At 38.3% G+C, this 24,732-nt stretch overlaps 2 protein-coding genes across 3 annotated transcripts in view; one reads left to right on the top strand and one right to left on the bottom strand.

Annotated features, from left to right (window-relative positions):
* The window catches only part of HPS1 (Hermansky-Pudlak syndrome 1 protein), a 22,217-nt gene extending 6,384 nt beyond the window's left edge, over positions 1-15,833 (top strand). Inside the window, exons 2-8 of the mRNA XM_076181602.1 lie at positions 1,101-1,238; positions 1,540-1,652; positions 4,117-4,362; positions 4,625-4,860; positions 5,791-5,924; positions 6,130-6,324; positions 7,612-15,833. Of these exons, the coding sequence (XP_076037717.1) occupies positions 1,101-1,238; positions 1,540-1,652; positions 4,117-4,362; positions 4,625-4,860; positions 5,791-5,924; positions 6,130-6,324; positions 7,612-8,442 (1,893 nt within the window). The 3' untranslated portion in view covers positions 8,443-15,833. The remainder of the gene's footprint in view (positions 1-1,100; positions 1,239-1,539; positions 1,653-4,116; positions 4,363-4,624; positions 4,861-5,790; positions 5,925-6,129; positions 6,325-7,611) is intronic.
* LOC143023112 (exosome complex component RRP43-like) lies at positions 11,874-24,732 on the bottom strand. 2 transcript variants are annotated; one of them, XM_076181616.1, is made up of 6 exons: positions 24,569-24,712; positions 22,454-22,532; positions 19,887-20,124; positions 19,116-19,403; positions 18,146-18,193; positions 11,874-16,065 (listed from the first exon to the last, which is right to left on the bottom strand). In XM_076181616.1, exons 1-6 carry the CDS (start codon positions 24,579-24,581, stop codon positions 15,862-15,864), a joined length of 870 nt encoding a protein of 289 aa, XP_076037731.1. In that variant the 5' UTR covers positions 24,582-24,712; the 3' UTR covers positions 11,874-15,861. The 2 variants fall into 2 exon arrangements, with proteins under 2 accessions (XP_076037731.1, XP_076037727.1); XM_076181612.1 differs by lacking the exon at positions 22,454-22,532 and having other exon boundaries at positions 24,569-24,732.

The raw sequence follows: 24,732 nt of genomic DNA, 5'->3' as shown, positions 1-24,732 counted from the left end.
TGCCAACCGTGTAGTTAATGAATGGAATAAACTTCCTGCACAGGTAGTGCAATGTAGTTCAGTTCGAAGCTTTAAGAATCATTTAGATAAATACCTAAGTAAGATGCTGTAATGATTATAATTTATCTTGTATTTGTTTTTGTTTTGTTATCTTTTGTCTGTCTGATTTTCATTTATTATTAGTTATATGTCAATTTATTATTATTTACTATTTACCTGTTTGTTTATTATTTAACTATACCTATGCATTTATTTATGTATTTTATTTGTTATTTACATTATTATAGTTTTTATTTATTATTTTATTATTATGATTTTTTCGCATCCGACCTAGATGTGGACCAAAAGGTCCCCTGTCGGCATGCTCCGCCTTTGTAATCCTTTGTAATAATGAATCACTTGAGTAATCTCAATGTCAGAAAATCGTATGGACCAGATGAAATGGCAAACTGGATTTTGAGAGAATGCAAAAACGAACTAACAGACAAAATACATAGACTAATAAGCAGTTCATTCAAAGAAGGAAAAGTTCCAGAAGATTGGAAAAGAGCAAATATAGTAGTAACTAACCATAGATAACTAACATGATAGAGTAACTTTTATTTTCTTCTTCGTCTTCTCCTTCTACTTCTACTTCTTTTTCTTCTCCCTTTTCTTCTTCATTTTCTTGTCCATCTTTTTCTTTTTCTTTTCTTTCTTCATCTTCTTCCTCTCCTCCTCCTCTTCCTCCTCCTCCTCAGTGATGTAGTTATAGGTTTCATTTATATATATATATATATATATTTTTTTCTTCTCCAATTTACACATGCATGTTTATTGAATTATCAAATAGTAACACATAATTTATATACATAAAAAAGAAAATAGGGGGGTGGGCATGCAGATTTTCCTAGAGAAATAGAAAAGTACTCTGTCAAAAAAAAGTTTGGGAACCAGAAGAGCATCTCACTTCCTTTCTTTTCTCTGCTGAAAAGCAATTGAAAAGGTGCATTTTTAGTTGGTTTCTGAACACTTAACTATGATTTTTTTCATATAATTATTTTTAAATTCTGTACATAATGATACTAACGTAGAATTAGCAAGGAAATGTGTTGTTACAGATGTCTCAGCTGGACCCAAACATTGTTGTGCAACTCTTCTCACCCCTTGTCACATCGCAGCGCATTATGGCAGCACAATTCAACAACCCCTACACATCAGTCTCATGTATGGATGGCACCACTGTGGTGTTCAAGGAGGTAGGAACAGTCCATGGTGTAAATCTTTTTGTAATTTGTTTCAACAACATCTGTGGAGATTTAGTGGAGAAGTGATTGATTGATTGGTTGAGCAATTTAGATGTGTATATATATATATATATGTATATATATATGTTTATATATTTATATATATATTTACATTTACACAATATATTTCTTAATTAAATGTATTCATAAACCTGTACAAAAATTTGCAAAATAAAAAATATAGAGATGAATTTCATTATAACTTGAATGTGTATAATAAAAAATTCACTGATGCAATGACTTTATACCACAGTATGCCTCATATTTATTTGTGGGTGTCGGCCAAGAATCTGAAGCTCATCTGCAACGCATCACAAGTGTTGCCATCCGTATGGTGCAGCTTATTGTAGGCCCTTGCATCACTTTGTGAGTAGCATTCATCATTTCCAATTTATAATGTTAATTATTGCATCATATTTGTATCTATACACCATGGGTTTTTCCCCATTATAAGGCTGCGTTTACACCGAGCGAGTCTCAGCTGATTCTCATCAACTGTTGTGAGTTTGTTTGAGTAGAAACAACATAGGTTACAATCTTTTGTTTTTCAATCTTCAGAAGTCAAATTACCTTTGTGTCATATACAGTACTATCTCTCATTAACGGACTAAAAGGGGGGGTAACGGTGTCCGTTGATGTGAATGATCCGTTGATTTGGAGTGGTTTTTGGTAGTGCTGGGCAAATATCGCTAATTTCAATATCGAAATTATTAGTGAACAACAATACAGTTACCGAAATTACATACATACATACATATACCAAGGCTTTTTCCCCCTTCCAAGGGAGGTAGCCAAAAAGGGAAAGGCATAAAAACACTCCCACCCATTTCATCCCTAAATACACTCCACACCCCTCCCACCCTCCCTCTCATCTGAGCACCTCCTGGATGACGGGTCATCCCTGCACCCTGCCCACCGCCCTGGGTCAGAAACAGTGTCGCAAGACACAGCACATCCACAGCAAGGCCGCTTCATTCAATCCAATCCAAAGTTACCGACAGTTTACCGGTAAAAAACTCGTGAGGTAGTAGTGACGTCACAAGTTCGAGTTGAGTTCGAAAAATCAATGTTTTTGTCCTTTAATAAGCTATATCTCTGGTTCTATTTTACATATTGTTTTTACTGTTATGTCATTGTAAAGGGAAAAGGTCATACTTTAATTGGTGCTACTATAGTATGCTATCTACCGCGCGAGTGAGTGAATGGAGGGTGTCTGAGGGTGGGTGTGGTGTATACATTTTCGTTCGCGTCTGTTTGCATGCATGGGTTCATGTTTGGAGGTGGTAGTGGTAGGCAGCTACCGGTAAAGTTACAGGTTTTATCCAACAACCTTAACGATAGCTTACCGGCAAACATTCTGCTACCGTTAAAGCTTCGTTAACCGATAACTCGATAAGCTATACCATAACATTCAGAGAGCGGTAAGCACGTCTCGGCTTGGTGGTACTGAGTGACGGGCCCAGTGCCCCGCTAATTTTACCGGTTAAACTTTTACCATTAAGCAAGTATGTACCGCTAAGGTCTCGGTCATTTTTTTTTACCATTAAAACCGTTTTTTCGGCACTTTTTTAATTTCTCAATAGAATTAATGTTATTTCTGTGATCAGCATACGAAACTGTATTAATTGTGAAAGTTTCATAAAAAAAATTCCGCGTGTCGCCAAACGAAGACCCATATAATATATGGGTCTTCGTTTGGTGACACGCGGAATTTTTTTTATGAAACTTTCACAATTAATACAGTTTCGTATGCTGATCACAGAAATAACATTAATTCTATTGAGAAATTAAAAAGAGTGCCGAGAAAAACAGTTTTAATGATAAATACTTACCGAGACCTTAGCGGTACATACTTGCTTAATGATAAAAGTTTAACCGGTAAAATTAGCGGGGCACTGGGCCTGTCACCACCGTCACTCAGTACCACCAAGCCGAGACGTGCTTACCGCTCTCTGAGTGTTATGGTATAGCTTATCGAGTTATCGGTTAACGAAGCTTTACCGGTAGCAGAATTTTTGTCGGTAAGCTCTCATTAAGTTTGTTGCCGATAAAACCGGTAATTTCACCGGTAGCTGCCCACCACTAGTTTTTGAGTGGCATTGTGATTGCACAGCACAAAACAACAGCACTGAAAACACCGCAAACACAATTAATTAACATCCGTTAATGAGATGTAGTACTGTATTTAGAAACTGAACGGAAAAATGAAAGGAGCTAAACCTCTACGAATGTTAGATTGATGAAGTGTTCTTAGAATGCTGCAAGCAAAGTCTTCTTCTAGGTATTCAAATTCACAGCATTTGGCAAGAATCGGCCCAGACTCACTCAGTGTAAATGCAGCATAGGGGGGTAGCTAAGTCGGAGCCACGTACCTATTCCCACCCACTTCACTCACCTCCACTATCCTCTCCACTCCTCCCATCCCAACACTTCCCATTTCACTGACTAGAAATCCATAGCCCCACAAGAGCAAGGAACTGTCCTCAGGTTCTCTCATAGATCTCCCTGGGAAGAAACAGGCTTTCATCTGTAATTTATTGATGCCAGTATTTCTGTGTGACCAACCAACTGATAAGAAGAAAAAAAAGGGGGGGATGAGAGGAACAGTCAACAGTGGGCAGCTCTCCTTATGCAAAAAAATTGAGGAAAGTTGTCAAAATTATAAGGAGGGTGCATGTGGTGATGATAGGATTTAAAGATGAGTGGGAGGGAGATGATTTTCACCCTTGTCTATCTTCATGATTATTTTTACAATGCTATTATTACTACAAATCTCAACAAATATGATTTGATGTACTATTAAACTTTTATTCACAAACAATTCTTCTAGGTTGAAAAAGAGCTCGGAGAAAAGCCGACTTCTCGACAGTTTGTTGGAGGCATGGCAGAACCTATACATGACAGAGCAGTGTTATCTGGTGGAGGCAGTTGAGCGATTGGTGGTGAATGCTGAGCTTTCAGCAGCTTCTATCAAAGTGCTTGGTAGTGTAGTGGATAAAGTTAAACCCGCCAAAGATCTTACTCCTAGTCATGCAATTTTCTTCGTTCGGAACAAACTTTTGGCGCTGTATTCCAGGTAAGTGTGATGTGCAATTTCAAACGATTGAAGTCATGGCATTTGGAATAACTAATAAAGTTATAGAAATGTAGTAATGATAGGATAGTACTTGTTCCTGAATTGTGATGATAAATGTTATGGATTATGAAATCTTTCCAGTAGTAATGTGTTACTGCAGCTAAATAGAGTTGTAGCATCTAATTCCATGGAGTAATTAAGTCATTGACCTTTGAAATGAGTCAGTATAACCATTACATAATGCTTGTTTATTTATTGTCAGCCGCAATGCCCAGGAACTCAGTGCCTCAGACGTCTTATTTTTGAACTTGTTGGTGGAAGCTGGCAAAGTACAAGCCCTTAAAACAGATGAAGGTTTAGAAGAGGCCGTGGCTGAAGAAATTAACAAGGACGAAAAAGAAGAAGATGTGGAGATAGAGAGCAGCAATTCTGGAGAATTTTTCAGTCCTCCCAACTCCCCATCAACTACGAAAAAACAACTCAGTGAAGGCGGGAACTGTAAGTGCAAATACAGTGAGACCTCTCATTAATGGACTTAAATTAGCTGCGTTTGCAGTGTTTTCGTGGTGTTTTCGGTGCTGTTGTTTAGTGCATGCAATCTCTATGCCACCCAAAAACCACTCCAAAACACCGAAAACACAACGGAAACACCTCAAACACAGCTAATTAACGTCCGTTAATGAGAGGTCTCATTGTAATGAGGATTAAATTTTTTCCACCCCTTTTTTCAGATGTACATATTTCTTAGGTGGGATACAGGGATGATTGTCATCCACGTGGAGCTAAGATGAGAGGGGGGAAGGGTGGTGGATGGGAGTGGATGTATGCCTTTTGACATTGGCTACCTCCCTAGTAAGGTATTAGAAATTACGTAAGGGGGAAAAAGCCCTTGGTATATGGATGGGTAGATGGATATTTCTCAGACATTTCATCTCAATGTCTTCCTTTTTTCTTCACTTAAAATCCAAATCTCTACACACAGCACCACAGGTACAGTCCAATTTTACAACCTTCTCTTCGCATTCATCCTCAAATATCTATTCATTTCTCCTGCCTTCTTAAACCAAATCTTTACCATCTCCAAGACTCTTCCTCTTAATTTTCTGATACCCCTGTGGTGGAGGGGGAGAAGAATACAACCATTGTGTTAGTATATGTGCTATAGAAGGCAACGTTTTGGGACAGTGAGGGGACTAGAAATCCCTATCTTGGTATTTTCCTCATGCAAATGTCCACCACTGCACCATGAAACAGATGTCACATATTTTATGCAAAATTTTGGTAAAGTTTTATAATGCAAGTGAGCATGAAAATAGTGTTTGAATATATTTACATGTCCAGTATGAGTAAAGTGGTGAGGAAATAGAAAAAATATATTGTAGCCTATTTTTTTATGACATATATTCTATCTTCTTTATTTAATTTCAGATGTTGAGGTTGCTACGAGTGAAAAGGTCAAAAGCACAGTTCTTCTTCTACAGACAGATTGCTGTAATCTCACTCCACATGTTGTTCATTACGAAACTATATCAGATGGCTTGTCATTAGTTGTGGTGTCAGAGGTAGGTATTAAGAATTCAGAATAATGTACTATTATATTTTAATGTGTTTGGAAGGGTAGCAGAGAACTGACTAACATCATTTCACAGGGCTCCATATATGATAAGATTCTTACTAAAAGTTTTGCTCTCTTTAGCCTGTAATTGTATTGTCAGGAACTAATCATATGTCCCATTGTTTAATTTTTGTGGTACTTTTACTTCTCAGGTCGGAAGAACACTGTTGTCTGCCCAGCTGACGACACTGCTTACAACACTAGAAGGCCTTACATGTGGGCGAGTGGCTGGACAAAGTAGAGCTGTCCTTGATGTGTGTGATGGATCACTGAAGAAGGCCATTGATCTTGCTAAGCGGCTACCAAAAGGAAATTCTGCTGATAAAGTAGAGAAAAGCCTTCAACAGGTAAGAGAAGTATGCTGGGATTGTTTGGATTGTGTACAGGGTTGGTCATAGGCAAACTGCCCTAAACAGAACTTGGGAAGAACTCTGTCTATCAATTTGTTACCCCAGGTCTCTCTTGCAGGAAACCCACAGCTCCTAGGTATCCAGCAACAGCCACTCAGATATGATATATTGTGTTGTAATCTGGGTAAATGTGGTATTGGTGCTGTTATACTGCAGCCAGTTGTTATTCTTAATGCCTTTTGGTGTTCTTTGTCTGTTGTCTTTCTACTTCATCTTCTTTTTCTTCTTCTTCCTGTCTTATTCTTATTGTTCTTGTTCTTCTCTCTCATTCTCTTTCACCTCCTTCACTCAAAAAGAATACTGATCACTTTTATCTTCACTATCCTACTACTGTGGTACCTGCCTTTAACATTCCTTTACCATTTCTGTGACCATCTCTTCAGTGCATTTGTTGCAGACGAAAGAACTCTCTCATATCCAAAATGGGATGGTTTAGACATGTGGAAAGAACGAGTGAAGAAAGATTAGTAAAAGAGATGTGGAATGCAGAGATGGATGGAGTGAACTTGAGAGGATGACTGAGGATGAGATGGATGGATGGGGAGAAAGGGGTGTTAAGCAAGAGGGGAATGTCTGTTGAGGAAGGAAGGGAGAAGGCAAGGATAGGGGTGGTGAGTGGAGAATGGCTGTGTGTAGATGATACTGTGATGCAAAGAAGAGAAGGCTTATATTTGGCCAAAGCCTTCTCACATTTACCTCCTGTACCACCCCATCCATGTTTACATGGAATAGCCATGGTGACATGACACAGCCCTGATGCAGCTCCATCTTTACCTCAAACCACTCACACTCTCTATTCTCAGTTCTAACACAGGATCTACTACTCTCATAAAAAGTCTTTACTGCCCTTAACAGCTTTCCCCCAATCCTATATATATGCAATACCTCCCACAGTGCCTTTCTGTCTACCCTGTTATGCCTTCTCCAAATCCATAAAGCCCCCAAAAAACATCCTTATATTTGGCCGAAGCCTTCTCACAAATCTGCTGTACCACAAAAGTCTGATCCATGCATCTTCAGTGCAGTGGTTTATACAAACATCAAGGGCTTTTTCCCAAACTCAAAAGGCATAAATCCACTCCCACCCATTTTATCTCCACATACTCTACTCCCATTCACCACCCCTCCCTCCCTCCCTCTTTTATTTTCAGTGGTTTATAAGATGAAAAGAGTGTTTTCCACTTAATATTTCTCATATACGTAATCAAGCATTCTTGTTTTCAGGTCAGCAACAGATGGGATGGAGTCAAACGTAGCGGTTTAGAGGAATGGTTGAAATCAGGAGGGGATGAAAACCTACCCTCAAGAGTAGAGGCCTCTCTGTCGGCATCCCTGGAGGCAATGCGAGGAGCTTGGCGAGCTTCTTGCCTCGCTATTACCACTCCTCATGGGGATCCACTTGTTCAGTCAGCAGTAGAACTAGCAACATCCAAGATGGAAGACTACTGGCACTTTTTAGAGGTTAAGGCATTGCGTAACATGACACTGGGCTGCCGATCAGCTCTCTCAATCAACAAGTACTTAGAGGAGTTTCCAGGCTTGGTTCATTTCCTATACATTGATCGTTCTAATCATCAGCTGACAGCTCCAACTCTTCATATCGAAAATGAAGACTCTGAAAAGGAGGATGACACCCCAACCAAGAGTCCACAGGCCCTAACTGTTGCCCGTGTCTGGTCCATGGTACAGTTTGCACGTTCGCATTTAGCAAGAGGCCACTTGTCTCTTATGTGGAAAGATACCACTTTCAACTATGCCTACTTCCTTTGGTTCGAGGACAGTGGAGGAAATCCTATTAGACCAGCCGTGACCCTCGACGAAAGTGTCTTGGAAAAGCTGCCTTTGCCAGGTGTCCTGTGCCAGGACTTCTACAAGGCACTGTGCCTGGAAGCATTCCCAGGCACAGACCCGAGTCGGCTTCACATGTACGAATTGCTCTGTGTGCACTTAGGTCTTGCGACCTCTCCATGTGTATTGGAACATACACGACGATTGGCAGCAACTATATGGGAGGTCGCAGGGCCAGCTGCTGCAAATCCAGCAGAACTTTTGTAATTATAAACTTGCCAAGCTACCCAGTGCAGTTCATATACGAATACATCATTCCTTTTTTATTTTGATAGATTTTTTACAGGTGTGCTCAAACGTTTCTTTACAGGGAAGATGAGTTTCATATTTTGTATTTATAAATCTAGTTTTTGTGTTCATGCAGTATTCTTGTGTACATATACCTGCATGCACACATTGCTTCAAAAGACACTGCACCCTATTATATAACATTTCAGTCATAATACTGTGTTATTTCGCAGTAGTTCAGTCGTTATAGCTTTAGTCTCTAGTTTTTATTACATATTTATATATATTTTCTAAATACTGGACATTTTACTAACTCTGAATATGATGAAATCAGCACTTTTGGATTCAAATACGTGTGATTACAGAGATTTGGTTCTTGTGTACCAGTAATAGAAATACTGTAATTTTATATTTTATTTAAATGGCAAGATGACTACCTTCACATTTTTATGATAAATAAAAAGTGATTTATCCAAAGTGGTTCTTCGGCTAATAGGCACTTTTTTTATTAGCAATCTTAGATTATTTTGAAAATTAAATTCCTTGTTTTGTAGAAATATTTTATAATCTTTAGATTGAGAATTACAAGTTGTTAAGTCTTTGTAGAAACTATTTTTGTTTTGTTGTTGTAAATGTTGCATATCTTGTCACATTTTAGTATCACATTTTTTTTTTCTTTTCTTTATTGTAAGAATGATGCAATTCATCTACTGATCTGCCAAAGTTCTTAAACTCTACTCATAGATGTGATAACGAATACACTGTGTTTAGTTTTTATAGCATTAGCATTCTATTGTGGATTACTGTCCCTCATTCTGTTGTGACAAACAAAAGAATGCAAATATTATTTATAGAATCCAATGCTCTTAATTTAAAAAGTAGTTTAGAAATCTAGATGGATTTGCTTCAATTGTAGCCAAGTAAGGCAAATTTTCATGTCAGTTTCAGTGAAGCCAGTTCAGTGAAATGAGCTGGCTTGATTCCATGTATGCTTAGGCTTGTACTACATACATACATATATGCATATACCAAAAGACCTTTTCCCCCTTATAAGAGGGATGGCCAAGCCAAAATATGCACCCACCATACATCCATCCCCTCCCATATTAGCTCCCCATAGATAAATGGTCATCCCTGTCCCTTGCCACACTCATACTGCTCAGGTCAGAGGCAATGCAGCAAGACACAGCACCTTCATAGCAGAGCCTGACTGTTGGAACTGGTTTACCCCCACTGCTTCATTACATGGTGACACCCTCTCTCCTCCATCTCATCCACTTTTGCTACAGAAATATAGACACGTAGCAGCATACACCCTTAGATATCTGGGCTGTACATGGAAGACATTTGGAAACCTCCAACTTTCATAGTGGCTTCATAACTATATTTTCTGGACTTTTTTTTTTAAGGCATGTGTTTTTTATGATATTGTGATATATGGCAGCTGTGAATACATACATATGGCTTTTTCCCTCTTACAAGACAGGTAGCCAAAAAACAAAGGCATAAATTCCACTCCCACCCATTCCATCCCCACATACTCCACTCCCATTCACTCCCCTCCCTCCCTCTTATCTTGGGTCATCCCTACATCTCGCCCAATGCCCTGGGTCAGAAGCAATGTAGCAAGACAGCACATTTATATCAAGGCCACTTCATTTAATCAGCAACAACCCCTCTCCCACCCTCCGTCCTCTAGTGCAGTAAAAGAAAGGATGGGGAGAAATCCCTTCGGGCTGCATCAAAATATCATCCAAACATACTCCCTCTCCTCAATCACCCACCCACTCCCTTCCATGCATCACAACATCATCCATACACAACCATTCTCCACTCACCCCTATCTTCTGTCTTCTCCCTTCCTTCCTCAACAGACATTCCCCTCTTTCCCAAAGCCCTTTTTACCCCATCCATCCATCTCATCCTTGGTCACCCCCTCATGTTCACTCCTTCCACCTCTGCCTTCCACACCTCTTTTACTAATCTTTCTTCACTCATTCTTTCCATGTGTCCCAACCATCCCAATACTCTTTCATCAACCCTATCTCTCAATTCCTTTTTCACCCCTGCTCTCCTCCTTACCTCCTCAGTTCTCACTCTATCCAGCCTAGTAACCCCTAGCATACTTCAGGCTGTGAATACTCCCATTAATTATTGTGGGATGTGAGGTCTGCAAACTCTAGTGCTGTGTAAGTGCTACATGTTTCTTAACTGCTCCATTCAATTGTTTTTAGTTCATATGCTACCCAAGTAATTTAATTTATGATGCAATTCAGTTATTTTTCATCTCCCTCGACTCCAACTGAAGTGCATGTTCTTGAATTCACCCAACATGCTTGTATCTTGTCTGCATTTGTATATTGTATTTTGCTTTTACCATAAGGAATACAAATTTGTATCCAAGTCTTGATGGAAGTGACTTTGTAAAAATTTGTATCCAAAAGTTGGTGGAAGTGACTTTGCCAGTCTGGATGAGGAAAGTGAGCAGGTTCTTATTCATATGTCTGACTGTCTTGTATATTCAGTTGTCAAAATCTGTTTGCTGATCACTCAGGAAATGTCATCAAAGTTGTCTAGTTGTCCTCACGTGAAGGTGATTTGGTATAATGCTGCAAGCTCCTCCTATGAGGAGGCTAGGATGGTGCCCCTTACAGAGGACTTTGTATCATGGGATTTAATAAACCATGTCCTTGGTTCAGCTCTCTGGCAACAGGGTTCAAAGTGCCATCACCTCAGCCTTCATCGCAAATGGCAACACTCACCTGCTAGTCCAGCGAGTATCCTCATGTGGAAGTAGAAGGTAAAATTGTTGCTCCAACCACAGTGTTCAATTGTTGAAGTCTCCTTTCTTCATTTTGCCCTATTCCTCTTGAAAGACATCAGTAGCACTTGCTGGCATATGTCCAAAGACTTTTTTTTTTTATATGATGTGTTCTCTTTAGTTTCACAAAACCTTGAGGTTATCCAGAAAGTAATGCACACCCTGGAAGAAAGGGATGATCAAGTTGCCTAGCATCATTGTGCAAACAACCTTCATGTCCTCAAGAAGCCTTATTGGATAGTGGCAGGAGCAGTGCTCAATGTTTTCACTATAATAACAACAGAGAGGTAAATTGTGGCATCTAAGCAAATTGCAAAACATCAGAACCTCTACCAGCAGTATGTGTTTCTGTGGACAAGGTACCGACAGATACAAGAAACTGACTGGTTTAAAATGTATGCGTTGTTTTGTTTGTCTTTTTTGCTGCATATATTTTTTTTTTCCACTGTACATCATATGTCTGGTCTTGTTTCCAGTCATTATTTACATTGGTTCACCAGCTCAAGTACATGTCTAGTATTTCTGTATTGAATGGACTGCAAGTAGGGATGTATCTCGGTCAGTGAGGTGAGAAATAGGCATTAAAATGTTGTATTTTTTTTTTTTTTTTTTTTTACCAGAAAATGTAGAGATGGAGTTGCTGAAGTGGTTCCTCAGTAAATGTCTATAAAAGTTGGGATCAGCCTGGCTGGTGTTAGGGTCATTGTGCAGTTGGCCAGTTATGTACAGTCCAAATATATAGGTCTATGAACTTTATCATACTTTTTTCAGTTTTCTTGCTATTACTTGAAACAAATAAGTCCCCCTTTCTTCTTTATATATATATATGTATGTATATATATATATCTATCTATCTTTGAAGGCAAACCCACAGTATGGTCAACCTACCCTATAAGAACTAAGTTGGAAGTTTTTCTCAGCTGTATTTAATCAACATAGAGGAAGGTCTTTAGGAAGAGAGTAGATACTAGTCATTTGTGTGGACCAGCTTTTGAATTGGATCAACCTCAAGACAGTTTAAACTTTTTGAGTACACAGCCACATGTAAATCACTGCCCTAAAGCATGTGAATGAAAATGATATGAACATTTGCCTTCAATTATTCCCTCAAATCATATCAGCAAAACAATCATATCTGCCAAAGATGTGCCATAAATTTGCATTTGCAGTCTGCAGCTACTAAATGGCAGCATGCATGATTGGATGGTGAATGCTACTTGTAACTGCTCTTGTTTTCCAGACCAACATGGATCAGCAGTTATTTCAAACATAATATTGAGGACGTACCTTGTTTAAGCTGATTTTCGTCCTTCATTGAAACATTTTGTGATTTTTAAAAACAATTTTGTGCATAGAAGACATTATAAACTCTTTTTCAGCATATCTTTTTATTTAATTTGAGACTCGTAGCTTCTTTTAAGATATTTTAGAAAATTATTTTGAGTATTCAAAAATTCACCATGAGCATGTTAACCTGTACAGTCCCTGGGGTGCTAGGGCCCATCATTGTGTTCTTCTTGACCCTATGACAGCTGTTATTGCCCATTGGGGTCTGTTACAGAAGTGTTGGAAGCTGCCTACGCTGGAGTAAAGAAAGTAGAGATGTATAATATTCTAAGTTGATTTACTATGGGACTGGACAGGTTAGATTCATACTGTCAAAAAATCTCAATTTATCATTTCATTTGTAAGTCAAAATACCATAACAGTATTAGTGGTTTGTAGGACTTTGGTTTCCTAACACATTAACATGGAATTTGGGAAATGTCGAGTATATCAATCAGTCCATTGCTCCAGGTCTCTCTTGCATAGTTGGACTAGAATTAAAAAGTGCCAAATGTGCTCCCTTTTTTTATGTTAATTAGATCTGCATTTTTCTGCCCTATCAAATTGGAAATGGCTAGTGAAGTTGTGAAATTAAAGTTAGTACAAGTATAAGCAGTTAGCTACTAAATGTTTATCTTCAGTGCCTCACTAGTATCAGTGAGATTCATAGAAATGTGAACCTGAAAATATGGACACATTTAGTGAACTAACTTGGTGACTACATGAAGCTGCTTCTGATGTTTCATATTCAGACTATATGAATCTGAACTGAAGTAGTGCCTTCAGGTAGGGAAGATAAACAAATTGTAGTAGTTGACTGTTGTTCAGTGAAGTAGATTCCTCAGTAGATATTCTGATTTTAAAATAGTATGTTAGTGTTCATATTCCATTGTTTATTTCAGGTGTTAGTATTTTATATAAACGTTCCATGAGAGATCTATATTGGTAACTAGAAAAGCGTAGAAATAGTTTGATACATTATTCTACCACATACAATAGGTGAAGTAAAGTGTTTCCCTCTAATGCAGAACTTCAGTCGTACAATCAACTTCCACTTGATCTTTGTAATTTCCAACTAATTGTTCTGGACCCGTTTCATATCCGTATTGTTCTGTCAGAGTGCAAAATGGGCAAGTGTCATGTTCAAGTTTTAAAAGCACCAACGTTAAAATTTTTATATTATCAATTATCTGAGGCTGTAATCAATCCATCCATCTGTTGCCCATGGTCTCTCTTGCAGAAGACCCACAGGTCTTCCAAGATTGCTTGTGGAAGTGAATGGAGGAGTGGATATGGAGGTGAATCGGTCAATTATTCCAATCCCCCAGGTTTCCTGCAGGAGACTCGCATCTCTATTGTGGTGAATTACTGAGTAAAGTGAATAAATGTCTAGTGGAATGAAACATGTTGAGAAAGAGGCACTTGAAGAAGAATGCAAAGAAGTTGGATATAGGAGTGATTGTACCCACAGTACTACATGGAGCAGGAACTTGAATATAAATGTGGTGAAAAGGAAGATACTTTTTGAGAGGAAGTGTCAGAGAAATATGATAGGTATTACAAGAATGGATAGAGAAATGTGGAGGTAAAGCAGAGTACAGGGATGGAAAGGAAGGTGTCAGGGTAGAACACAGTACAGAGGTGGTTTGGACATAGAAAGAGAATGGAAGAAGGAAAACTAGCAAAGAGAGAAGTGGATGGAATGAGCTTGAAAGCAAGACAGTGTGATGGTTAGGATGATGGAGGGTTTTGAATACACTTTGTTGAGCAGTGAAGTAAATGGAGATTGTGATTGGATAAAGAGATGATATTCTCATCTGCTTCATAATTTATTTTTAGTGGATGAAGAAGTGGGGGTAAACCAATTTTTGTTGTCAGGCCTTTCCATGGAAGAGCTGGCCTTGTTGCATTGCTTTTGACCTGAGTATTGTGACAGTAGGGTGAACCATCATTCTCAAGGTGGTGAGGTAATAGGTGTATTGAATGGGTTTTATTTGCTATATGTCTCACTGCATTGCCTTTGGCCTGAGTAATGTGGCTGGGGATATGTGTAGAGCTGTTGTTTGGTCTCTACATTGGTGAATGAAAGTCTGGGAGTTGTTTTTACATTAATGTTCTAGACTGCTCTCTTGTCTACATATACAATGCAACCTCCAAGGGAGACTGGGGGGTGCCAGATCAGATATATTTACAAAGGGTCGCCATATATGCATAACAAAAAAGGTTTGGTTGAGTGACAATGACAGGTGCAAGATGCAGATGTCTGGGAGTCTCTATTACACACTGGCAGCTTCTTTTGTTAAAGCAGATGTTTCGGGCATCTGACCCAAAATGTGGCGAGACCTATTGTTCACTTCAGGGCATTGGCTGGAAAATCTAGTGCCTCGGATCACTAGGTACAATAGATTGTCCCCTGGGAGATCTGGAGGACAATAGATGGTCTCAGGAGAGTTGGTTGGAAGACATTGGAGAGACATTCAAGTACTTCTGGCTCCATCTGCGTGTATGTGCACGCTGGACATCAAAGGTGATAACACAGGGATGACCCATCTTCCATGAGTTGTGATGATGGGAGGGGTAGTGAATGGGTTTGAATGGATGATGGGGAGGATAGATCCTTTGACTTTGCATAAGACCCTTTGATATGTATGTAAATGTGGGTGTATGATTGATTCGACTGCCACACACACATATATATATATATTGAGGAGAAAAAGGCCTTGGGTATAAAAGTATGAGCTCGACCTCTTGGTGCCAAATAATATTGTTGTTCAGGTGACTTGGGCCCAAGAAACCTTGGTTCTCCCTCCACTTTCCATTTTATCCGCTAATGTATATTTTTAAAGGCCAGTTTGGTCACATTTTGGCATTGGCTCTTTTTTGCACCCGGACAGAAAATTGATGCACACATGAAGCATAATTCACAAAAAAATAAGTAAATAAATGACATTAGCAGTGCCCATGCATTCCATGTTACCTTTCTAATTTCTTTTTACATTCCATTTCATTCCAATATTATATTTTGGTAAAATTATTTATCTTGTATAGAATGTATAATTAGCTACTTTGTTTACATAAGATATTTACCATTAACTTGAACATTCTATCGAAGATTGTAGTTGGAAATTTGTGTTTACATATATTTGTGCCAAAGATTTAATTAGTTTAGATATGTGTATTTGTAAAAGTAAGGTTACCATACTGAATAAAATGGACCAACATATTTGTCATTTTATTATCTTAGATTTCTTTCAGCTAGATGATAGAGCTCTTCTGACTGTTTCATTGACTTCCTTCACTCTACCCTTTGCAATTACAATAAACTCCATAAGTGTTTCAGATAAGAGAAGATGTCCGCCCGATTTGTGTGTTGCTGCCACTGTTCCATCGTCGAGCATTACTACACTCACTTCTCCACTCCCCTGCTCTTCATCCTCAGCTGTTGGGTCTACCAGCTGAAAAAATAAAAAATATATAATGATAAAATAAACACAGGGGGTAATATCATTAGCAATAATAATAATTGTTTGTCTCAAGTTTCAATGATGGGATATCTGGAGCCCCACAGTAGACAGTGATTAGCACAAGTCCTCAACCCTTCCCATAAAAATCTGAGAACAAATGCTGGACAGTTTATCTGTGTTGTGTTAATGTGGGTTTATTCCTATATCACCAGCTAATGGGGAGAGAAGATAATACTGGCTATCAGCTCTCCTTATGTGAAAAGTAAGGGGAATACTGTCTTAGTTTATAAGCAGTTGGGGAATAGAAGAAGAGACCTTAATGGTATGAAGAAGAGGTGAAGGTAGTGGTGACAAAGAAGGGAGCATAGGAAGATTGGTTGTTAAGTAGAATTTGGGGAGTGTATGATAGGTTACACAAGAAAAGGTGGAAGCAAATGAATCAGCCTTTAAGAGGGAAGGCTGATTCACAGCATACACTTGTCCAAAATCCCATTCCTTGTCCCTCCCATCTTAGCATCTAGAAGAAAGGTCACTCTTGTTCTCTGCCACAATGCTAGGGTCACATGCAATGCAGCAAGGCACAGTGCCTCCAAAATAGGGCCCAACATCCACAGCTGGTTTACCCCACTGTTTCAATTTATGGAGACCCCACCCCTTCAATAAAAATAAAAAAATTATGAAGCATACAAGAACATCCCATTGGGCCACGTCATCTCCCCATGCATTTAACTACTCTCCACTCATCCCCATCTTTTGTAATCTTTCTTCCCTACTCCACAGACACTACTTCCATATTCAATGCCCCCTTCACCCTATCCATTCACCACACTGTATTTCCCTCAAGTTCCCTCCATCCACTTCTGCTTTCCACACAAACATTTCCTGCAAAGTTCGTAGAAACATCTAGAGTGTATTCAGGGATGGAATGGGTGGGAATGATTTTATGCCTTTTTCTTTTTGGCTACCCCCCTTGTAAGGGGGAAAAAGCCTTGGTATATGTATGTAATAAAGTCAACCCCCCACTATCTTGGACCTAGTAACTTTGACTTCTGATGTGCAGACCCCCCAAAAAAAAAAATATATATATATCCAAGGCATCCTTATGGGAGTGTCTGCCACAGCCACCTAGAGCTTCACAGAGATATACACAGTTGCAGTAACATACATAATAATTTTATCGTACATATACCAAGTAATAAAAATAATAATAATAATAATTATAATAGTAATAAATAATTGTGATACCAATAATGATAATATCAGTAATGATAATAATAATAATAACAATAACAATAATAATACATACATACAAATACCTGGGCTTTTTCCCCCTTACAAGGGAGGTAGACAAAAAGCAAAAGGCATAAAATCATTCCCACCCATTCCATCGCCGAATACACTCCACACCCCTCCACCCTCCCTCTTATCTTAGTACCTCCTAGATGACAGGTCATCCCTGCACCTTGTCCACTGCCCTGGGTCAGAAGCAGTGTCGCAAGACACAGCACATCCACAACAAGGCCGCTTCATTAAAGCTGCGACCCCCCCCCCTCTCCGTCCGTTCCCCCCCATGCATAAAAGGAGAAGACGGGGAGTCCCTTCGGGCTGCGTCACATTTTGCTCACACATACTACCTCACCCCCCCATTCCATCTCATGCATCACAACATAATCCATATACAACCATTCTCCATTCACCCGTCTTCTGTCCTCTCCCATCCTTCCTCAACAGACATTCCCCTCTTCCCCAAAGCCCCCTTCACCCCATCCATCCACCTCATCCTAGGACGTCCCCTCATGTTCACTCCCTCCACATCTGCCTTCCATACCTCTTTTACTAGTCTTTCTTCACTCATTCTTTCCATGTGTCCAAACCATCCTAATACTCTTTCATCAACCCTATTTCCCAACTCCCTTTCCACCCCCCGTTCTTCTCCTCACCTCCTCATTTCTCACTCTATCCCAACAACTGACTACATTGGACAGAAATTCACCAAATTTTTCATTGTGATACTGAGGGTCAACTAATTATTTGTCCAAAATATTTGATTTACATAACTTAATTACATTACCTGTATATCATTACTGTAGATTGTGAATGTTGTGGACACTGGGAAAACCTGTGAATGTATAAATATATGCATCATTAGTCATTATCAACAATACTAGTTACTTATTCACATCAAAAACGACAATAACCACATGCATTCACTTATGTGTATTGAGTTAAAAAACAACATGGATGAAATCAACTATGAGTATGTTTACAGAGACTAAAAATAGACTAGTTTACATAATTCCTGTTCCTGGAGTTTTTTACCCAACAAAACGCCACAAAGGTTCAACAGGAACAAATAAATATCATATACACACAAAACCAAGAGAGGGTAGTACCGTATATCTTAGTTACACTTGTGAGCCAAGATCCACAAATTATTGAAGCACATAAACTGGTATTGTATAGGATGCTCACCTTTCAGAAATGACTAGTGGTGTCATAATGAAATTCCCTATATATCTGTTTTGCCCTTCTCCTTTTGTAAATGCTTCTGTACGGATGTATTGTGTGTACAGTGAGAGAGAGGAAGTTGTCTTGTACAGAATGCTACAGGGGATTTTTTTTTTTTTTTTTTTTTTTTGTGGATTCTGTTTGTGATGTGAGAGTTTGGAGAGTTCAAGGGGCTCCCGCACAGATCTGAGCCCTAAACTCCATACCAACCTGATTCACCCAGATATCTGCCTAAAAAAGAAATCCCTACCATGACAAGCAAGAACCATATTGGTATGACTGCATTCAACCCGCCACCCAGCTTTGACACAGCACAAACACTAAATAGGCCTGGCCACAGAACATACCTCCATTTAGATTTTGTTCCCATTCAAAAGCAATTTGGAAAATAATATTAAATACAGAACAAATATACCTTTAATGTAAGGGCAATAGTTCTCTAATAGGCCTGGCTACAGAACATACCTCCATTTAGATTTGGTTCCCATTCAACAACAATTTGAAAAATAATATTAAATACAGAGCAAATATACCTTTAATGTAAGGGCAATAGTTCTCTCTTTCTGAACTTCAAGGAGTTCTTTGTCTTCATCCCATGTGGTTCCTGGTAGTCTTAAATCTTGCAATGCTGCGATTAGTGCCACCAGGGTTGCATCACTCAAGTTGCCGTCATAGTCAAGACAGATGATGTCACAATATAAGCACCAAGCATATTTATATGGAATAATACCAAGGTCTTTTAACTCCATAACATTAGAGTTTTGCAATGTATTCATAAGAAATTGGCTGGTAGCCATTGCCTTCTCTCCAGGGGGACCTGCCTGAAATCATAAAATAATATCAGTTACATGGTGCCCACACAATGGCCCATTGTCAATCAATCTGTTCTCTAGGTTCTGCATTGTCTAAGGTTCTGCTGGTCTCCTGCAGGAGACTAGTAGCTTCTTGAAATCTAGATACATCCACCAGACTGGTCCACACATCACTCAGTGCAGAAAATTTGTATTGCAATCTATGTGTTGTTAATACTGGGGTGAGGGGAAAGCCCACCCTCTTAGGCCAAGAGTATGTTCTCTTTTGCCAACTTGGCATGGTCTGCCTTCACTCTGACATGTGCAGATATACAGAAAGCTTATGTGTACAGGTAAAGTATGAACTTAATCAGAAGACTTGCTTTGTTTGTGTATTCCTCTAACTTTAATATACAGGAGAGGCAATGCACTTACACATAGTGTATATATGAAACCTTACAACCAATAGGTGAGTGAATAAACAACAAAAGAATTATTGACAAATAAACTTACCCTAAACAGTGGTGAACAACTTGGATACAACTCCACATTAGGGATAACAAACCCTTTGTCTGGATTTTGTCGTGTGGGCATACAAATCTCTGCCTTAATTCCACAGACAACAGAGGTGTTGCCCATACGAACAGTTGCCGATCCTTCTGCTGTTGTTATTGTTCCAACACTCACTTTCATATCTCTGTATTCCTTCAACCCCCGGCCATCTGGTCTCTCATTCCTCTCGAGGAAATATCTGCAAAAAATCACATTAGTTTTGTAGAAATATTCTATATTTTCACTTCAACAAAAATAATAGGATTTTTACTTCTGAAACTTGCATTAATTTAATGTTGACATACTAATTAAAAAAGATTACAAGTAGTTTCTGATGCATGACCACTGACAGCATAGTGGAACTTTTAAAACTAATGAACACATTACAGCAATTATTTATTGTAAGGAACCTGTTATCTAACACTTTGGATCTATACTGCCATAAATACAGAGTACAGTAAACTCTCAATATATCAAACTAATTGGGGGAAGGCTTGGTCATTATAACTGAAAGTTCGACATATCCGAAGGTTATTATATCAAACTTTCTGTACATATCAAATTTGGGGTTGGTTTATCATAGTAATATATACAGTAAGCTCTATGTACTGAACTAATTAGGGAGAAGGCTTGGTCATTATAACCAAAAGGTCTCCCTCCTGCCACCTATACCAAACCTTGCACCACGTATAACCTTGTTCGGTATGTGTATACATTGTGACGAATGTGGATAGGAGGTAAAGGGAACATGGGCTGAGGGAAATACTTTTATTCCTGACTAGTGTTGCCTGAGTGGCTTCTTCAGAGGAACCTAGTCAGGAATAAAAGTATTTCCCTCAGCCCGTGTTCCCTTTACCTCCTATCCACTTGTTCGGTATATCAGACAAATGGTCAATAGGTCTCACTAGGGTCACTACAACCAAAATTTGGTGTAATGAGGTTCAGTATAACAAAGGTTTACTGTATCATCAGTTACCTGGTCATTTCACTTCAAGTCCCACATTGGATGCCTCTATGCACTACCACCCCTAAGCAATTTTATTAAGCTGAGGGAAACACCTTCAGACCAGAGTTACAATATGGATGATGCCATTTTCAATGTACAGTGACCTTAGTCTAGTGTGTTATTTCTACTGTATAGAGATTATAGAAGTAATTTCAAATAGTTTTGTGTTCTAATTGTGATTAGACAATGAGTAATTTTTCCCATGCACTTACTAGATGGCTCAGAATAGTGTATGATTGGTACATTTCAGCCAGAACTATAGATGACAATATCATTACTGCTACAGCAATTCCTGACAGAAATTTTGCCAAAAATATGACACTTCTAGAACATGCAGATCCTTTACAACAAACATTAGATTTGCCCAAATCACCAGGAACACTACAGAGAAAATGTTTTTCACTTATACCAAAACCCATGTCAATTCTACATTAGTGAATAATGGTGGCTTTGTTGAATACTACCAATTTGAGCCATGGAAATTACTCAAGGTAGTGTTAATTAATTATTTTTCTTATCAGCAGGAAAACTATCGGACAAATATGTTTTTCACACTGTCAGAAACTGTGCTAATTTTACATCAGTGAACAATGGTATATTTCTTGAACACTGCTATTGTGAGCCATGGAAACTGCCAAAGTTAGTGTTAATTATTCTATTTCTACCTGTAAATAGAAACCAATTTATGCACCCCACAGGGGGGGGGGGTTTACATGGCTAGGCAACCTACACTGCACTGGGTGTTCCAGGGAGGTTTACCCATAACCCACCCATAACTCCCTATCCCAAGTTCCACCCCATGTATCCTACTGGGGCTGGTCCATATTAAGTGAAGGCACAGCTTAAATTTAAGACAATAGGTCGAAAATTTTGTTTTTCAACAGCTTTCTTGCTGGCTTAATGAATCACTGGACAAGACCCATAACACAGGAATAATAAAAAGCTATGCCATTTTTTTCCCCTTCAACACCATAATTCAATGGCCACAAAGGATCAGTATCTCTGTCAATAAATGATTACAAGATTCTGAAAATTCCAGCCAGTATTTAGCAGAAACCTTCCTAACTTAAGGGGGTTAACTCTCATTTCGGTGAAAAATACTCGATTTTGTCAAACTTCGTGTGTGGACTGGTGTGGTGTCCCTGAACACCATGGGACTGGTTTCCAGACGTATAACGCCACCCTTCTCAGGTAATGGTGGGTTTAAAGGGCCAGAGATTTAAAGGTCCGCCCGTCAGCCATGCCCCTTTCTTTGCTATGGTTTGTTTTCGTTGTATTTTGTCGTTTTTTTTTTTTTTTTTTTTTTTTTTTTTTGAGAATTTTATACTCTGATATTGTTGTACAATAGGTTAGTGCGATCGAAAAAGGGTTCAGCGTATGCGTGCGTAATTTCTCCACGTGCTATCCTGTTTTATACATTTCTTGTTTATAAATTCACTACTCCATAACTAAATATGTCAGATGTGATAGTTGCCGAAGTATTTTGCTCCATTCTGAACCTGAGAAGTGCAAGAATACTCACCTTAGCAAAGGGATTGTAATGCATGTGTACCATTCATTATGTGAAGGATATGGAAGGTTAGGATTGTCACGATTCTGAGCTGGTATGGGTAGAAAAGAAATGTAATGAACATTTGCTGCTTACTTCCCAGAAATGGTCAAAGGATTATGTAAGTAGATATGTGCATTTGATACTCTTTGGAGGCACTTTTATGGAGTAGTGAATATATGAACATAAAAATGCTATTTTCTCAAAACTAGTTTTTTCGCACAAAAGTAACTATAACTTCATGTGTAAATAAGCAATTTTGATCATTCTTGTTGGAAAATTATCGTGATACTTATATCTAACAATATTAGTAAATTCATTCTTAACCTACTTGATATATATTTTTGAAAATTTTTTAAAGTTGTGATTTTATGGGGTTTTTTTTATATAATTTGCTGTAAGGCTGGCTGACTTTCTTTTTCACTTATAATTATGAGTATACTAGTTTAGGTACATCTGGATGTCTAACTGTACACCAAAGGAAATCATTATTCTCCTCATACTTTTGGAAAAATAAATGTTATTTCAAAAATAACTCAAAATTGCAAGTAAATCGTCTGTTGTGTAAAAATTTCTAAATGGATTTCAATGAAATTTCTGTCACAGATGCACCCCATTTCCCTGCACATTGTGTTAAATTTCCATTGTCTTACATAAAAAGATAAGGTTGGGAGGACCAGAAATATAATCCGATCGAGCGAATCACCGAAATGAGAGTTAACCCCCTTAACCTAATCTAACATAATCATTAACATATCACCAAGCTTTTTTCCACAAATACATAGCAATAGGGTGAAAACAGCATGTCATACTATTGATACCAATGGTGAAAACACTTCAAATGTTGCTAACCTACTAAGTCCCTAATCTCGTAGTTAAAGGACTAGGTTATCCTCCTACTTAAGTCTCCAAAAGCAGAATCACCTAAATGTGAATATTTATAACATAGCTACTGTCCAATAGCTCCTAATCTAATATAGCATATTATAAAATAACAATAATTCCATAGAATCTTTCAAATGCAAAACAGAAAAGTAAATTTTTAGTTGTGTACACCTATGCTATGTAGCAATGGATAACTAATTATTAATTTTGTAAATTACAAGTATAATACATCAACGTAATATGATATTTTCTTGGTAGAAATCAACAACAAAAAACTTGCTAAAAATAATTTACTAACAAACAAAGTCGCGGCAGTTGAATGATACACCATGTTTGTTTCGATAGATGCTGAGGTCGAAGAAATGAAAAGATGATAAATTCGTCTATTCTAACCTAACCTACCTAACCTAATCTAACCCACCTAACCTAACCTATATCTAGTAATTCGGTACCTCAAATTCTAAAGATCATTTGGGTTGTCATCACGGATGCTGACAGCCTGATTATTATTGTACCTTGGGCAATTAACAGATGACAGCAGAACCCCGTGTTCTCTCATAAAGTCCAAGGAAGCCCTATTGTCTTTGTAGCAGCCCTTATTGACATCACCTGTTTTTGAATAATTATAATACCTGATCCACAATGTGAAAGCCATCATCTAACTGACAGTGACTGGACTGGACAGACAACAGCATGGCATCCATACCATATTCTAGCAGCTTCATTTGATAGTAGATATGCTTGTAGCAAGCTTTTAGTTATTTATTCCACCAAGAAAATCGCATATGTTCATGTATTATCATTTACAAAATTAATATTTAATTTTTTAATGCTATTTACATAGGTGTGCACAACTAAAATAATAACAATAGAAAGAAGTGAAAAATGTGTCTGCATGATATTGGGATTGAACCATAGGTTTTATAATTCTAGATGAATGAAATGTTCTGTCAAAAATGAAATTCAAACCTGAATAACCCAGTCTATAATTTAAGCTGACATTTACTTTAATGAACAAATATTGATACCCATTGCAGAATACCATGACGACTTGTGTGAGGTAAACTTATATTTCATCATTCAAAGCAACATTGTTACATTTGAGAACCTAAGTTCCAACGTCCTATCATGCATTTGACAGTCACAATGAATTATCTTCTTTCATTTGAGCAGTTACTGGAAAAACTAGATAATATTACTTACTTATAATACTCATCAGGCTCAAACGTCTTCCAGAGACCAACTGGTGTACTGAGAGGTCCTTCCTTAACTTCTTTCGTAAAAATTGAAGCCATTTCTGATCGTCTTACCACACTTGCCGCTACACACTGTTTATTTACAATAGTTTGCTGCGTTTTGTCTGTGAA

Source organism: Oratosquilla oratoria, chromosome 3, assembly GCF_046742065.1.
Source record: "Oratosquilla oratoria isolate Oo_2021 chromosome 3, ASM4674206v1, whole genome shotgun sequence".
Taxonomy (NCBI): Eukaryota; Metazoa; Arthropoda; class Malacostraca; order Stomatopoda; family Squillidae; genus Oratosquilla; species Oratosquilla oratoria.
The sequence above is the reverse complement of the archived record's forward strand: the minus strand, read 5'-3'. Positions and strand labels throughout refer to the sequence as shown.